Raw genomic sequence first — 18056 nt, 5'->3', positions numbered from 1 at the left:
GGACTAAGGATTGCATTATAGACTTCTTCCTAAGGTGTTTCATGATTAAGGAGGAACATCTCTCTCCAACAATTAGAGTTCAACCCAAGTCTTTCAGGCAGTGGAAGAAAAGGCATGTAGGTCGTGCAGGCTAGCAAAGCCCAGGCAGAATGAATCAGGAAGGTCCCCAACAGTGCCACCTCTCACAGAGGACCCCTGGAGTCTCTCTCTTTGTGATCTTGACATTACATTGATCCAGATGTTGGCTTTCAACTTCCCTCTAACTCCTCCTACACACGGAAAACTTCAAAGCTTACCAGTATAGTCCTGACAAGTATATAAGATAGAAAGCGAACAGACAAAGATAATGCAGAAAATTCTCTAGTTCAGGCATTCCCTAACATCAAGGCTGCAATCTTTAGTCTGTAGTTCATGTCACCTGTTTTTCATGTTGTTTCCCTGGAAACCCCAGGAGGAACATTACAAGTCTACGCATGGTTTGAACTCCTTCAAGAAAGGGAATAGGTTCTGGGACCACTGTCACTTTTCTGAGGGGATATGTTGGGAAAAGAAAGATCATATCCAAAGTGAACCTGGAGCAGAGAAGCAAAGTGGAGTAAGCATCCTTTACTTTTACGGCAAAAAATAAAGAGTTATAAAACACAAGAACACATTATCACAGAAGAAGTGATAATAGAGGAAATGACAGTAGCAAATTAAAGGCACTTCTTTTTCTGGATGGTATCTTCAAAAGGCAAAGATAGCAGGATCCACAGATGACTTCAGGAAAGTAATAGCAGCTTTCACAACCAAAGGCATGGTGGAGCCTGTGGTGAGGAAAAACAAGAATTAGGGATGAAGGATTGCAATGAGAGGCTCCTCCAAACCTCCCAGATCATCTAGGAGTTGTGCTTTTCTCTGTCCTCAATATCCCTGCTTTTTCTCCTCTTACTGCCCAGATTCTCCTTGAATCTTCTCTGGTCCCAGATACACTCAGCTGCAGTGAGATAACAAACAGCCAGGAGAATACACTCCAAGTCTAGTCTTCTACTCAGCTTAGTACTGAGACTGTAAGGAGAATCAATGCCACTTGTCCTTCTCACAGTTCACACTCCCCATTCGTGTCCCTCTCCCTCCCTATTCACCCGCCTACCTTGTCCCCAATTTAAGATTTCACCCTTGTCCCCCCAAGAAAAGAACTAGCAGGAAGATTAGTAAAGATCTGAAGCAGGATGGTGGAGACAGGTGACAATGGGACTCTCTTGTGGTAACCTTCCGCCAGGCCAGGGAAGGGGAAGGAGACAGGCCTTAGGATTGTGCTCCTACCTGCATGGACACGCATCCAGGCCATGGCCTTCCTTTCCAGAAGCTCCCATTCACACTTCAAGTCCTTACCATTGCCATGCAGCCAGATCACGGCCAGGATGGTGGCCCAGCCTGAGGAATCCACAAGCTGCACAATAGATAGAGAGCTCCAGTTGGCGCAGGAAGTCCCTCAAAAGGATGCAAAAAGATTCGCTCCCTCCTCACTTAGCTTCCTTCTAAATGCTACTAGATGGAGTTACCTGGTCTCTCTTTACCTCCAGATACTACTTGCAAGGCATAATGCCAGGCCTTAAACCTCAGGGCAGCAATCCACTGAGTCTCGAAATAGAAAATCCTAAGTTTTAAATCCAGTGTAACCACCAGGACAGTTCTGGAAACTCCTAAGACAAGGCTTACCCAGCTCTAGTAAGAGAAACATAGGCAAAATTACTTTATAGTTTATAAAGTACTTTCATGAGTCTTTTTAATTGTAACCCTTATACCCCCCCAAAAAAACATGAAAAAATATCAATAAACATTTTTAAGAAAGAAAACTGATTTCATATAGAAGTATTAACAAAATGATTTGCCCAAACTTAGCCATCTAGCAAATGACAGAAGTGAGACTAAAGGCCAAATATTCTGATTCTAGTTGTATTGCTCTTATTTCTCAATAGAAAATATCAGCCATACAGCAGAAAATTGTCTCCCATGAGTTTACACCCACTGCTCCCAGCTTCAGTTTTTAGAGTCAGGAGATCAAGGGAAATTCCTATTTTATATCATGACCTTTAAAACTTGGAAATGGGGCCGGGCGCGGTGGCTCACACCTGTAATCCCAGCACTCTGGGAGGCCGAAGTGGGCGGATCACTAGGTCAGGAGATGGAGATCATCCTGGCTAACACGGTGAAACCCTGCCTCTACTAAAACACAAATACAAAAAATTAGCCGGGCTTGGTGGCAGGCGCCTGTAGTCCCAGCTACTTGGGAGGCTGAGGCAGGAGAATGGTGAGAACCTGGGAGGTGGAGCTTGCAGTGAGCCGAGATCGTGCCACTGCACTCCAGCCTGGGCGACAGAGCGAGACTCTATCTCGAAAATAAATAAATAAATAAACTTGGAAATGGTTATCATGTCCTCTCTGAGTGGTCTTATTTCACATTAGAATTCTCAATTCCTCCATTTCTTCCTTAAGAGGACTGCTTAAGTCAAAGCAGCAAACATCCCCATGCTTGTTCTCCTAGTCTAAAAACAAACAGCATAATGATTTCAAAAATATATCTCCTTAAATGGTCTATCTGGAGGTAAATGCACTTATAGAATTCTACAATCACAGCCCAAGAATACGGTAGCATTTCAGGTAACCCTGTTGTCCTCCATTACTTAGTTAAATATTCTGACTCGTACAGTTGTAGTCATCTAAAACCTCTGATTTCCATGTGCAAATGCTCTCTTCTCTACCTGTAGAGTTGGGAATTTGCAACTCAAAACAGTACTTAGCTTTTATTCCTACTATATTGTTTTTCTTTTTTTTTTTTAATGAAAAATTGCAACTCATTATTCAGAGGTTTTTTGGGATCCTGATTCTTTTGACTGATAGTTTATCTCCCAGTTTTGTCATCTACAAATAGGAAAGCCTTGGTCTTTATCTTCATCTAAATCTTCATTGAAACTGTGGATCTCCAGAGAATTCAGAGCCTGGTGGGTCTAAAAATCTGTTTCAAGTTTGAAATCAATTCATCATTCAGTGCCATGGGTTTTCAACTAGTTTGTACTTGGTCCATGTTCTCATCATTAAAAAAAAAAAAAAAATCAAATTCCTTACTGAAATTCAGACATACCAGGTCTGTTGGTTCACTTGATTCCATTGGCCTGGTTACCATTCCAAAGAAGGAAACGTCAGTCTGATGTTTTTTGTTCCCAGTACATCTAAATAATCCCTGTATCCTCTTCCAAGTGTGTATGAATTATCATCTTAATTACTTTTTCTAGAACTTTTTCTAGCATTTTCCAATAAAATGCTAAATAAAATTTACTTTTTCTAGCATTTTCCAATAAAAATATAATGCTAGACACATATGTAATTTTAAATTTTCTAGTAGCCAAATTTTAAAAAGTAAAAATAAAGAGGTATAATTACTTTACTGATATATTTTATTTAACCCAATCTATTAAAAAGTCATCATTTTAACATGCAATCAATATACAAATAATTATTGATGAAATGTTTTATTCCTTTTTATATAAAGTCTTTGCAATTAGTATGGAAATTAGTATGGATTTGCAATTAGTATGGATTTCCCACCATAGCACCCCTCTATTCAATTAAAAATTTAGTTCCTCATTTGTATTAGCCACGTTTCAAAGGCACAATAGCCACATGTGACTAGTGGACACTGCATTGGACAGTGGAATTGCAGAATATCTTAAATTTATTTGATCTCTTTCCACATTTTGAAAGTTTAGAATGATATTTGTCCTTCAGGCTTTTTGCACCTGTCTCATGCCTAACAACTTCTCAATGAGTGTTAGAAGATTTTGCAAGTTACCTTGAAATTCTGGAATGCAATTTATCCTCATCAGCATATTTAAATACATCTGAAACAACTAGGTGGTTCCTATTAACAACACTTCATGTATCCTGACTTCAGTTAACTTTGCCAATGTCTGGACTACTTTCATCAGTATGAAGAGAAGCAATAACGAGGTTATTATTGGGAGTTCTCAAGACAGATAGTGTTAGAACTGAATCTGGCTCTGCCACTGATGGGCTAGGTAAACTCAAGACACCTTTTTAGACCTCCCTAGACTTCAGTTTCTTCATCTATAAACAGCAACACAAATGGGATCTACCTTATTAAATTAATGTGTGAAATAAATAAGCTCACGAATATTAATTGCTTAGTACAGTGCTTGGCACAGAGTAATTGCTCACTAAATATTAGTTATATAACCAAGACCATTGGCAGGGAATACGATTAAAGTGGAGGAGAATGTTGCTTTTCCTTTGTCATCCACCAACAAAAAAACCATCAATTCCTACTAGCTTCCCCATTAATCCCTTGCTCTTTCTGCTCTAACATGACCAGAAAAACCTTCAGCCTCTATTTATTACGAATTAATTTACTCTATGGCTCCCTATATTTTCCTTCCTCAGATAGGTCCTGAATCACCTCCATTCTCAATGATGACCTATCTCTCTCAAAAACATACATACTCCTTTTTCCATTGAATCTTACCTCAGCAGGGTGTGCAGCCACTATTTCTTCCAAACTCACACCTAGGACCTTGGCTAGATCTTCATTCAGATCCCAGGAACCATTTGCATTTTGGTGGTAAATCAGCTGCACAAGATGATTCTCTCCAAAGCCTTTGAGGAGAAAGAAAAGGGGAGGATGAGAAATTATGGAGCTATTGGCCCCTCAGCCTACTTGAATTTAGGGCTGCTAAATTCAGAGACAGGCCATAGCAAGAATGCAATAGAAAGTAAGTCATCAGACAACATCCAGAAGATCGGTCTTCAAACCCTACTTGCGAAAGGATGACCAGTGGAACAGGGGCTCACAGAGGGTGGCAGCAGGGCTCTGCCGGGGGGCGGGGCAGCCCGCAGGCAAGCCGTGTGAGCTGAGATCGTCAAGGGAGTTTGTTCAACTAGGGGTCACCCTAGACTCCACTGAGATAGCAGGTTTCAGGGTCCTATATGATATACTAATGAAGCTACCTGGGCTGACCCTGGGAAACAGGGGCAGAACAAATCTGACCATCTGCCCGGTGCTTTTCAAACAGATGACCTCCTGGGTAAAGAAAGCCAGAGGCAGCAGAACATAGAAGGTTAGTTTCTCAGTCCCTATAGATTGGAGGGGTGAACCAAGGCCTGCCTCACCTGCATGGTAAGTTTCTAAGCTGGTTCTGTGGGTGGAGGAATGAGTCCTTTCCAACACACAGGGGAACTCTTCGAGAAACATCCATGTCGTGTCATAGCTGTAACTACAAGCTTTTAGCTTGCCTAGTCCTATATGTGTGACAGAAAAACACTGTTGAGAAAATGTTCCTATTAAGGTACTCACCTGGACTGTGCTGGTCCTTGTGATTTATCAACCCACAGAGACTGTAATTGTCCACCTGGAATGAGACGGCCTCACAACACATAACTCTCCTTATGGGCTGAGATACAGAAGGAGGACGGTCGGAGGGTAAGGCCTTTCGAAAACCTGAAAAAAATCCATACAAACATTAAGACAGTGGCACTCCCTGCTCTCTGCAGTGGACGAAGGACCCTGACAATTCGAGATACCCTCCCGTCCACATGGGCTTCAGTCACCACCCTTACTGTGCTATTTTTCTCTCATATGCCCACCTCCTGTACAAACCCTCGCCCTCCTTCTACTGTGTCCTCTGGAACTCCTGACACATGCTAAACAATTTTTCCTGCATCTTTAGTTTTACTACAGGAGGCTTCTGCCAGCTAAGTCTCAACTTAAAACTGAATTTGTCCTCCCAAAAGACTATTCTCCCTCCATCACTCTCAAACGGTTGTTGCTCAATGTACCACACTTCAAGTAGGGAGGTAGGGTTGGCAACCTCTTCAGTCCCTCATGCTGCATCCAGATCATTAAATGTGGCTTACCTTCCACATGTCGTCACTATTGTCTACTTCTAATCCCTTTGTTACTTCCAATCATTCACTAAAGTATCTGAAAACTAGACCATAGACTTCCACTCCATTGAAAGGCCTACCATCATCTTGAGAGATTTCATCACCCATGTAGATAGCCTCTCCGACACCCTAATGCAAAGTTTCTTTTGACTTCATCAAATCCAATGACTTCCACTTCATTCTACTGCTGCCACTTCCTCCCGAGCCATGAAGACCTTGTTATTAGAATTGTCCCACTCACAAAAAATAAACTGAAAAATTGAAGCTGGGTACAGTGGTTCACGCTTGTAATTCTGACCCTTTGGGAGGCTGAGGTGGCAGGATCACTTGTGCCTACAAGCTTGATACCAGCCTGGACAAAGTAGCAAGGTCCCATATTTGTAAAAAGTTTTCAGAATTATCTGGGCATGGTGACATATGCCTACAGTCCCAGGCAGAAGGATCATGCAAGGTCAAAAGTTTGAGACCAGTCTAGGCAATGTAGTGAGACCTCATCTCTAAATAATATAAAAATTAAAAATTAGCCAGGCATGGTGGTGCATGTCTAGAGTCCTACCTACACGGGAGGCTGATGTGGGAGAATCACTTTAGCCCAAGAGATCGTGGCTGCAGTGAACTACAATCACACCACTGCACTCCAACCTGAGCAGCAGAGTGAGATCCTGACTCAAAAAAAAAAAATTTTTTTTTAAATTCCTAGTTTTAAAATACAATATCTGATTTTTCTAGTTTTCTAACTTAGAGATTTCTGTTTTACCTGATCTTTGACCTCATCTGGACTACTAAGTTCTTGACTTCTCTACTTTTTTTCCTATATGTCAGCTTGCTTCCATCAAGCTCTCTAGTGTTACCCTAAAAACAAGCTTCCTAGCATTACCCTGATACCAAAACCAGATAAAACAACAAAAGTAAAATTATAGGCCAATATCCTTGATTAACACAGACGCACAATCCTCAAAAAAATACTAGCAAACCACATTCAGCAGTACATTAAAATGATCATGCATCATTATCAAATGGGATTCATCCAAGAGATGAAAAGTTGGTTCAATAAACATAAATTGATAAACATGGATTGCACTAACAGAAAAAAGGACAAAAACATATGATCATTTCAATAGATGCAGGAAAAGTATTAAACAAATTCAACATCCCTTCATGGTAAAAACTCTCAGCAAATTAGGTACAGATGAAATGTACCTCATCATAATAAAGACAATTATGGCAAACTCACAACTAATATATTGAAGAGGGAAAAGTTGAAAGCGTTTCCTCTAAAATCAGAAACAAGACAAGGATGCCCACTTTCACCACTTCTATTCAATATAGTACTGGAAGTGCTAGCCAGCACAATGAGGCAAGAGAAATAAATAAAAAGAATCTAGATTGGAAAAGAGGAAGTTAAACTACCCCTGTTTGCAGATGACACGATCTTATACATAGAAAACCCTGAAGACTCTATAAAAAAAAAACTGTTAAATATAATAAACAAACTCAGCAAAGTTGAAGGATATAAAATCAACATACAAAAGTCATTAGTGTTTCTATACACAAATAGCAAGCTCTCTGAAACAGAAATCAAGAAAACAATCTCATTTGCAATGGCTACAAAATAATTAAAACATTTAGGAATAAATTTAACTGAGGAGGTAAAACACCTCTATACTGAAAATCATAAGATATTGATGAAGGAAATTGAAGAAGACACAAATAAATGTAAAGATATCTCACATTCATGGATTGGCAGAATAAATATTGCTAAAATGGCCATAATACCCAAATCTATTTACAGATTCAATGCAATCCCTATGAAAATATCAAAGACATTCTTCACAGAATTAAAAAATCATAAATTTGTATGGAATTATAAAAAAAAAGTCAAAGTAACTTTGAGAAAACACACACACACACACAACCAAATAAAATGCTGGACGCATCGCACTATCTGACTTTAAAATATACTACAAAGCTATAGTAATCAAAACAGCATAGTACTTGCATAAAAACAGACACAGACCAATGGAACAGAAATGGAGAGCCAGAAATAAATCCACACATGTGCAGCCAACTAGTTTTTGACAAAAGTGCTAAGAACACAATAGGTGAAAGAGAGTCTCTTCAATAAACGACATTGAGAAAACTGGATATGCACATATGAAAGAATAACATTACACCCTTTCTCTCATCACATAGAAAAACCAACTCAAATGAACTAAAGGCTTAAATGTAAGAGGTGAAACTATGAAACAACTAGAAGAAAACATAAAGGAAAATATCTTTGACATTGGTCTGGGCAATTATTTTTGGATATGAGCTCAAAAGCATGGGTGACAAAAGCAAAAATAGATAAATGAGGTTACCTCTTGTGTATAGCAAAGAAAACAATCAACGGGGTGAAGAGACAACCTACGGAATGGAAGAAAATATTTGCAAACCAAACATCTGATAAGGGTTTAATATATGCAAAATACACAAGGAATTTAACTCAAAACCAAGAAAGCAAATAACCCTATTTAAAAATGGACAAAAGATTTGAATAGACCATTTCTCAAAAGAAGACACACAAATGGCCAATAAGTATATGAAAAAATGTTCAGCATTACCAATCATCAGGAAATTGCAAATCAAAACCACAATGAGCTATCACCTCACACCTGTCAGAATGACTACCACCAAAAAGACAAAAAATAACAAGTACTGGTGAGGACATGGGGAAAAGGGAATGCTTGTACACCGTTGGTGAGAATGTAAATTAGTATAGCCATTGTGGAAAACTGTGGCTCCTTAAAACGTTAAAAATGGAACTACTATATGATCCAGCAGTCCCACTGCTGGATATACAGCCAAAAGAAAGGAAATCAGTAATATCAAAGAGATATCAGCACTATTCACAACAGTCAAGTCATGGAATCAACCTAGGTATCCATCAGTGGATGAATGAATGATGAAAATGTACTATATATACACAATGTCACATTATTCAGCCATAACAAAGAACAAAATTCTGTTATTTGCGACAACATAGATGAACTTGGAGAACATTATGTTAAGTGAAATAAGCCAGCCACAGCATGGGTAAAATGGCAAAACCCCATCTCTACAAAAAATACAAAAAATTAGCTGGGCATGGTGGCATGGTAGTCCCAGCCACTCAGGAGGCTGAGGTGGGAGGATTGCTTGAGCCTGGGAGGTTGAGGCTACAGTAAGCCATAGCAACAGTAAGCCAGTAAGCCATGATTGTGCCACTGCACTCCAGCCTGGGCAACAGAGCAAGACCGTGTCTCAAAAACAAAGAAAGAAAATAAGTCCAGAACAAATATATAAAGACAGGATAGGCAAATATATAGAGATAGAAAGTAGGTAAGTGATTACTGGGACTGGTGGGGAGGGGAGTGGAGGAGAAGATAGGTGGGGTCAGGGAGAGAAATGGGAAATGTCTGTTAATAGTTATGAAGTTTATTTCTTGGTGATGAAAATGCTCTAAAATTGATTGTGGCAATCAATGGTTGCACAACTCTGTGAACATACTAAAACACATTGTATTATACATTTTAAATGGGTGAATTGTATGATATTTGAATTATATCTCAATAAAAAAGATATCTATATATATAAAACTCAAAACCAAGAAAGCAAATAATCTTATTTAAAAATGGACAAAAGACTTGAATAAACACTTCTCAAAAGAAGACACACAGATTAGGCAGTTTGGTTACTCAGTGTTTACCTGCACTTTCTACATTTTAATGTTTGTTTTTTTGTTTTCTCTTGGATTATTTTAAATCTCCTTGCCAATGTGATGCATTCTAGTTCCCTGGGACGGAAAAGTTTAACACTAACCAGAAACCCTAGATGTGGAGGTAGAAGGAAAACAAAGCAACTTAAGAATATTTCACAGCCTTTTCCTTTAAATAATGTGCTCAGATAGTCAGAACCTTTTATTCTATATGAGTCTGAATAGAATAAAACTCATTACCTGATTGGCATCTTATCTTCAATGGGGTAGAAGCACCCAACAGCATTGGCCTTGGGATGTCCCTGTGAGCCAGAGGCCCCTGAACTGGCTTGTTGAGCTCCTTATTGATAGCAATGAAAGCTGTGAAGGAGCTTATGACACCAGACTCAAGGCTGAGGTTCAATGCATCTTTTTTATCACTTGCTGGAGTCTCCCTGAGGCCCATGTCCTTGGTCTGGAGCAAGGACTTGGCAGCAAGGCGGTGAATGGTGAAGCTAAAAGGAAAAAATTAAAAAGTACTGAAATGTAGGGAAAGACACCCATATACCAGTTTCTCAGGACTCCTAAAAGTTAGGAATAGAAGAGTTCAGATAAAGTCAGATAACGGGAGAGATTAAGACTTGGGTGGTTTAGAAATAAAAAATGATTGTAGGAAAACAATTACAATGAAGCCCAAAATTAAGAGAAGAAATCTAATCCCCAAAGATGGCAGAGGAAAGAAGGAAGGAAGGAGGGAGGGAGAGAGGGAGGAAAGGAAGGAAGGAAGGAAGGAAGGAAGGAAGGAAGGAAGGAAGGAAGGAAGGAAGGAAGGAAGGAAGGAAGGAAGGAAGGAAGGAAGGAAGGAAGGGAAAACTGAATTCTCACTTGACATCAGGCTTAGGTTGTAGAGGAAATGTCGCTTTATCCTCAAAAGTCTTGCCCTGGAGTGTGTATTTGAGGCATACTTTTCCTGTTGTCTCTGCTGCCTGCAAATTAGAGATGAGTAGAAATGATGGAAGAAAGAGATCATCCATGGAAGGATCAGAACAGGGGCAGGTACCCAAAACAATGTATTAAAATATCTGATGAAGAATCAGGTAGCCTAGGAAACCAGAGACCTGAAACGATGGGAAGGAAGTAGGCTAGCTCTACTTGGCAAGTACCGTCTCTGGCTGAGATTGAAATCCACCTACCAGCTTTAGTGAAATGGTCAGTGTGGTAGCTCTGTGACTAGAGGAACAAACAAGAATGGGAACTCACTGGCATCCTCCCGGTCAGTTGGGCATAGATGATTAATCTCTGACCCCTAAAGATGACGGTCTGTTCTGGGGAAAGCATTTTAGCAGACAGACCAGGAGGCAAATGCCAGCTCAGAGAGACATCCTCTACCACAGCCTGCAGAGAGCGTTTCAGAGTCCTGAGAGCCTAATGGAGGGAAGAGAACAGAATAAACACAAATGATATGGACAATGGCAGCTACCATTAACTGAACATTTATTTATGTATCAGATATGGTACAATATAATACATGTCATGCCTACTCCTCAATACTATTCCAGGAGATGGGCTTTATATATGAAGAAGCTTTACATATGAATAAGCCAAAGCTGAAATATTTAGTACCATAAATGTAAATAACGAAAACGTTTGAGTAACGAGACCCTTGGAGAAGGGGATTAGATAACAGGTGGCACCAACTGGGAAAGAGGAGCTTAGAAATACCACCAGAGGGGTCTTCTCCTTGTGCAGAAAGATGAAATGGAATAGCAATTTACTACCTCTTCCAATCCATTAGATCTATCACGATTATTCCTTCTCCTTTTCTTTGTATAGTTTGCATGCAGGATGCGTGTAGTACAAAAAGAGGTTCTAAAGCGCAGACCTAGAATCTTAGTCATGAATGACAGTCAAAGCTCTTAGTTGGTCCATGTCTGGTCTTAAATGCAAAGGCCCCGATCCCTTTCAGCATCTTGTCTCTGCGCTTGCAGCTATTGGGACCAGATGTCATATTTCCAGATACTACAGAGGGCTTCTATTACATGAGGCCAAAAGTAGCCTGACGAAGTATACAGCCTAAGGCCTTGGGGATATAGGAACAGGTATCCTGGGGGAAAGTTGCTACCCCTGCCCTTGCACAGTGTCCCCACCCCATTCCACTTTGGTCTGGATTGCCACCTCCGGACAGACACAGCCAGTCTGTCCCTCACCTTGGACTGCATCCTGTCTTTGCCTGTGATAAATTCTGAGGTGCCGCCTGATGCCCGGGCAATACCTTTTATTAGGCTGGTGGAGGCACCTTCTCCGATACCGAATGAGAAACACCTGCAATTGTAAAAGGACAGAGGTTAGACGCAAGCATTAAAGAGTAAACATATAAAATTAATACATAATGGCCAAAAATACATAAGGAAATAGTCTACTTTCTTGACCAAAAGTGTAATAGCTACCATTTACTGAGTATATTCTATATTTTAGGAGGTATAAAAATGCCTTAAATCAATGATTCAATTTAATCATCACAAAACCCCTAAAAAGCAGGCTTCTGCTTCACTTTGCAGATAAGAAACTGAGGCCCAGAAAGTTTAAGAAATCTTTCCAAGATCATGCAACTACTAAATGATAGCAACGTCACTGGAGCACTGATCTACCTTACTGCAAGATCCCTCTGGCAAACTAACAGAAAGATAGAAACTAACACCAGTTCCTACCTAATGATGTGCTGGTACCGCATCTCCCCTAGCAAGACCATTCTTAGGGAAAGGAAGTGTGCCTCCTGCTCTTCTAACTGGAGAGTTCTTGCCCTGCCTTAGTCCATGTGCACCAAGTAACTTCTTAAACATAATGTGATTTCCCAAATAGAATTATATATAAACAAAGAATATATTGGTAGTACTAGCACAGGTGCTTTTGGAAGGCATGTCAGACAGAGTTTTCATTGCAAATTAATACCCTGCAATTTTGGTTTATGTATCAGTCTCTCTTAGATTCGTGTGAGTCATCATCTCCAAGTCTAGTGGCATCAGCATTAGGATCAATGCTCTACACTTTTAAGACTCAGGAACAGACTTCTAACTGGACCTACCTGTAACGAGACTTCCTAAATACTACGACCTGACAGCATCTTCATATCACAACCTTTAAATTTCTAACATGATCTTTGAATTGTAGCCTATGTTATAAAGTGCTGTTATTTTTTTAAGGTCTTTTGTATAAAATCAAAACTAAACAATTTTGGCTGGGTGTGGTGGCTCACAATTTGGGAGGCCAGTGCCAAGAGTTCAAGAGCAGCCTAGCCAACAAAGTGACAGACCCTATCTCTAAACAATCAAACAACAAAAAATTGATGACTGACTAGAACTCATGACAGTGCTACATGTGGATGATAATAAAAATCAAAATATTACAATAATAGCAAAAGTTTATATAGCACTTACTTTTTATCTAGCGCAGTTCCTAATACATTCCCTAGGTATACTCTTTAAACCATAACAATAAATCTGTAAAGTGAGTACTATTAGGATCCTAATTTTCATGTGAGGAAACTAAGGCATAGAGAGATTAGTTGATTTATCTTCTGCAGGCAAGCAGAAGAACTGTAACTTAAATCAATGACTTCTGACTTAAAATATAACACCCTAGGAAGGTTCTGTTCACAGCAATGCCACTGTAAATTGTTTCAGGCCAGCAGAGAACTAGGAAAGCCGTATACAATATTTGCAACAATTTGTTTGAAAACATCAAAGGTCTACCAAGATAAAAATCTATGGGCCAAGACCTGGGAGAGGAGAGAAGCCAAGAGAAATGAGCCCAGCATCTGATGCTCCTTGACCCTTCGAAGCAAGTGCCAAGTACAAAGACAGATGACTTAAAACCCAAGCGGTTACACGCAGGCAGGAGGAACAAAATAGCAATTTGCGCTTTTCATAGCAAAGGTGTTCTTGTAAACACCTAAGAATTGAGGATACAACCCTAAAGGACTACATCCCAGAGGTAGAAGTGAATCCGAAATAGACCAGCCATCACCGTGCCTGAAGTTCATCAGACCCTCACTGGATTAAGATTATCTGTTCCCAGTCTATCCAGTGACCATTCAGAAGCAAAGAATGAAAAGAATGCATCCTCTCAGGGAAGATGTCATCTAGAGGATCATCTAATTTCTATAATTTTTTAATTGACAACTAACAAAAATAGAAAATCCTCAAATATTGGGAAATTAGGCACTGTACTTGTGAATTATACAAGCTTAAAAATCATAATGATAATTGGAAAATATTCTTAAGTGGATGACAATGGCAAATGGCATATCCACATTTAAAATTCAGCTACAGATGTGCTTAGATCCATGGCTCTGAATATGCAATTAGAAAAGAAAGTCTAAAACTCAACTATCAAGCATCTTTCTCAAGATGTTAAAAAAGGATGGCCAATAAACCCAAGGAATGTAAAAGAAAGAAAATAATAAAGATAGATAGGAGTAGATATTAATGAAATAGAAAACACTTATATGATAGAAAGTACCAACAAACACAAAGGTGCTGGTGTTCTGAAATTATTATTAAAACTGATAAATGGGAGCAAGATGGCCGAATAGGAGCAGCTCCAGTCTTCAACTCCCAGCGCCAGCGACACAGAAGACCGGTGATTTCGGCATTTTCAACTGAGGTACTGGGTTCATCTCACTGGGGAGTGCCGGACGATCGGTACTGGTCAGCTGCTGCAGCCCGACCAGCGAGAGCTGAAGCAGGGCGAGGCATTGCCTCACCTGAGAAGCGCAAGGGGGAAGGGAATCCCTTTTCCTAGCCAGGGGAACTGAGACACACAACACCTGGAGAATCGGGTAACTCCCACCCCAATACTGCGCTTTGAGCAAACAGGCACACCAGGAGATCATATCCCACACCTGGCCGGGAGGGTCCCACACCCACGGAGCCTCCCTCATTGCTATTACAGCAGTCTGTGATCTACCGGCAAGGCAGCAGCGAGGCTGGGGGAGGGGCGCCCGCCATTGCTGAGGCTTAAGTAGGTAAACAAAGCTGCTGGGAAGCTCGAACTGGGTGGAGCTCACAGCAGCTCAAGGAAACCTGCCTGTCTCTGTAGACTCCACCTCTGGGGGCAGGGCACAGAAAACAATAACAAAGCAGCAGACACCTCTGCAGACGCAAACGACTCTGTCTGACAGCTTTGAAGAGAGCAGTGGATCTCCCAGCACGGAGGTTGAGATCTGAGAAGGGACAGACTCCCTGCTCAAGCGGGTCCCTGACCCCTGAGTAGCCTAACTGGGAGACATCCCCCACTAGGGGCAGTCTGACACCCCACACCTCACAGGGTGGAGTACACCCCTGAGAGGAAGCTTCCAAAGCAAGAATCAGACAGGTACACTTGCTGTTCAGAAATATTCTATCTTCTGCAGCCTCTGCTGCTGTTACCCAGGCAAACAGGGTCTGGAGTGGACCTCAAGCAATCTCCAACAGACCTACAGCTGAGGGTCCTGACTGTTAGAAGGAAAACTATCAAACAGGAAGGACACCTACACCAAAACCCCATCAGTACATCACCATCATCAAAGACCAGAGGCAGATAAAACCACAAAGATGGGGAAAAAGCAGGGCAGAAAAGCTGGAAATTCAAAAAACAAGAGCGCATCTCCCCCGGCAAAGGAGCGCAGCTCATCGCCAGCAACGGATCAAAGCTGGACGGAGAATGACTTTGACGAGATGAGAGAAGAAGGCTTCAGTCCATCAAATTTCTCAGAGCTAAAGGAGGAATTACGTACCCAGCGCAAAGAAACTAAAAATCTTGAAAAAAAAGTGGAAGAATTGACGGCTAGACTAATTAATGCAGAGAAGGTCATAAACGAAATGAAAGAGATGAAAACCATGACACGAGAAATACGTGACAAATGCACAAGCTTCAGTAACCGACTCGATCAACTGGAAGAAAGAGTATCAGCAATTGAGGATCAAATGAATGAAATGAAGCGAGAAGAGAAACCAAAAGAAAAAAGAAGAAAAAGAAATGAACAAAGCCTGCAAGAAGTATGGGATTATGTAAAAAGACCAAATCTACGTCTGATTGGGGTGCCTGAAAGTGAGGGGGAAAATGGAACCAAGTTGGAAAACACTCTTCAGGATATCATCCAGGAGAACTTCCCCAACCTAGTAGGGCAGGCCAACATTCAAATCCAGGAAATACAGAGAACGCCACAAAGATACTCCTCGAGAAGAGCAACTCCAAGACACATAATTGCCAGATTCACCAAAGTTGAAATGAAGGAAAAAATCTTAAGGGCAGCCAGAGAGAAAGGTCGGGTTACCCACAAAGGGAAGCCCATCAGACTCACAGCAGATCTCTCGGCAGAAACTCTCCAAGCCAGAAGAGAGTGGGGGCCAATATTCAACATTCTTAAAGAAAAGAATTTTAAACCCAGAATTTCATATCCAGCCAAACTAAGTTTCATAAGTGAAGGAGAAATAAAATCCTTTACAGATAAGCAAATGCTTAGAGATTTTGTCACCACTAGGCCTGCCTTACAAGAGACCCTGAAGGAAGCACTAAACATGGAAAGGAACAACCGGTACCAGCCATCTCAAAAACATGCCAAAATGTAAAGACCATCGAGGCTAGGAAGAAACTGCATCAACTAATGAGCAAAATAACCAGTTAATATCATAATGGCAGGATCAAGTTCACACATAACAATCTTAACCTTAAATGTAAATGGACTAAATGCTCCAATTAAGAGACACAGACTGGCAAACTGGATAAAGAGTCAAGACCCATCAGTCTGCTGTATTCAGGAGACCCATCTCACACGCAGAGACATACATAGGCTCAAAATAAAGGGATGGAGGAAGATTTACCAAGCAAATGGAGAACAAAAAAAAGCGGGGGTTGCAATACTAGTCTCTGATAAAACAGACTTTAAACCATCAAAGATCAAAAGAGACAAAGAAGGCCATTACATAATGGTAAAGGGATCAATTCAACAGGAAGAGCTAACTATCCTAAATATATATGCACCCAATACAGGAGCACCCAGATTCATAAAGCAAGTCCTTAGAGACTTACAAAGAGACTTAGACTCCCATACAATAATAATGGGAGACTTCAACACTCCATTGTCAACATTAGACAGATCAACGAGACAGAAAGTTAACAAGGATATCCAGGAATTGAACTCATCTCTGCAGCAAGCAGACCTAATAGACATCTATAGAACTCTCCACCCCAAATCAACAGAATATACATTCTTCTCAGCACCACATCGTACTTATTCCAAAATTGACCACGTAATTGGAAGTAAAGCACTCCTCAGCAAATGTACAAGAACAGAAATTATAACAAACTGTCTCTCAGACCACAGTGCAATCAAACTAGAACTCAGGACTAAGAAACTCAATCAAAACCGCTCAACTACATGGAAACTGAACAACCTGCTCCTGAATGACTACTGGGTACATAACGAAATGAAGGCAGAAATAAAGATGTTCTTTGAAACCAATGAGAACAAAGATACAACATACCAGAATCTCTGGGACACATTTAAAGCAGTGTGTAGAGGGAAATTTATAGCACTAAATGCCCACAAGAGAAAGCAGGAAAGATCTAAAATTGACACTCTAACATCGCAATTAAAAGAACTAGAGAAGCAAGAGCAAACACATTCGAAAGCTAGCAGAAGGCTAGAAATAACTAAGATCAGAGCAGAACTGAAGGAGATAGAGACACAAAAAACCCTCCAAAAAATCAATGAATCCAGGAGTTGGTTTTTTGAAAAGATCAACAAAATTGACAGACCACTAGCAAGACTAATAAAGAAGAAAAGAGAGAAGAATCAAATCGACGCAATTAAAAATGAAAAAGGGGATATCACCACCGACCCCACAGAAATACAAACTACCATCAGAGAATACTATAAACACCTCTACGCAAATAAACTGGAAAATCTAGAAGAAATGGATAATTTCCTGGACACTTACACTCTTCCAAGACTAAACCAGGAAGAAGTTGAATCCCTGAATAGACCAATAGCAGGCTCTGAAATTGAGGCAACAATTAATAGCCTACCAACCAAAAAAAGTCCAGGACCAGATGGATTCACAGCTGAATTCTACCAGAGGTACAAGGAGGAGTTGGTACCATTCCTTCTGAAACTATTCCAATCAATAGAAAAAGAGGGAATCCTCCCTAACTCATTTTATGAGGCCAACATCATCCTGATACCAAAGCCTGGCAGAGATACAACAAAAAAAGAGAATTTTAGACCAATATCCCTGATGAACATCGATGCAAAAATCCTCAATAAAATACTGGCAAACCGGATTCAGCAACACATCAAAAAGCTTATCCACCATGATCAAGTGGGCTTCATCCCTGGGATGCAAGGCTGGTTCAACATTCG

The 18056-nt window shown here is 40.5% G+C and overlaps 1 protein-coding gene across 1 annotated transcript in view; it reads right to left on the bottom strand.

The window, feature by feature from the left end:
• Positions 1–591: 591 nt before the first annotated feature.
• The window catches only part of VWA5A (von Willebrand factor A domain containing 5A), a 32541-nt gene continuing 15076 nt past the window's right edge, over positions 592–18056 (bottom strand). Inside the window, exons 11-18 of the mRNA XM_025357760.1 lie at positions 11863–11977; positions 10916–11080; positions 10541–10641; positions 9917–10170; positions 5351–5494; positions 4523–4653; positions 1306–1432; positions 592–806 (exon numbers count right to left, since the gene is read on the bottom strand). Of these exons, the coding sequence (XP_025213545.1) occupies positions 727–806; positions 1306–1432; positions 4523–4653; positions 5351–5494; positions 9917–10170; positions 10541–10641; positions 10916–11080; positions 11863–11977 (1117 nt within the window). The 3' untranslated portion in view covers positions 592–726. The remainder of the gene's footprint in view (positions 807–1305; positions 1433–4522; positions 4654–5350; positions 5495–9916; positions 10171–10540; positions 10642–10915; positions 11081–11862; positions 11978–18056) is intronic.

This window comes from Theropithecus gelada, chromosome 14 (assembly GCF_003255815.1).
Source record: "Theropithecus gelada isolate Dixy chromosome 14, Tgel_1.0, whole genome shotgun sequence".
NCBI lineage: Eukaryota > Metazoa > Chordata > Mammalia > Primates > Cercopithecidae > Theropithecus > Theropithecus gelada.
The sequence above is the reverse complement of the archived record's forward strand: the minus strand, read 5'-3'. Positions and strand labels throughout refer to the sequence as shown.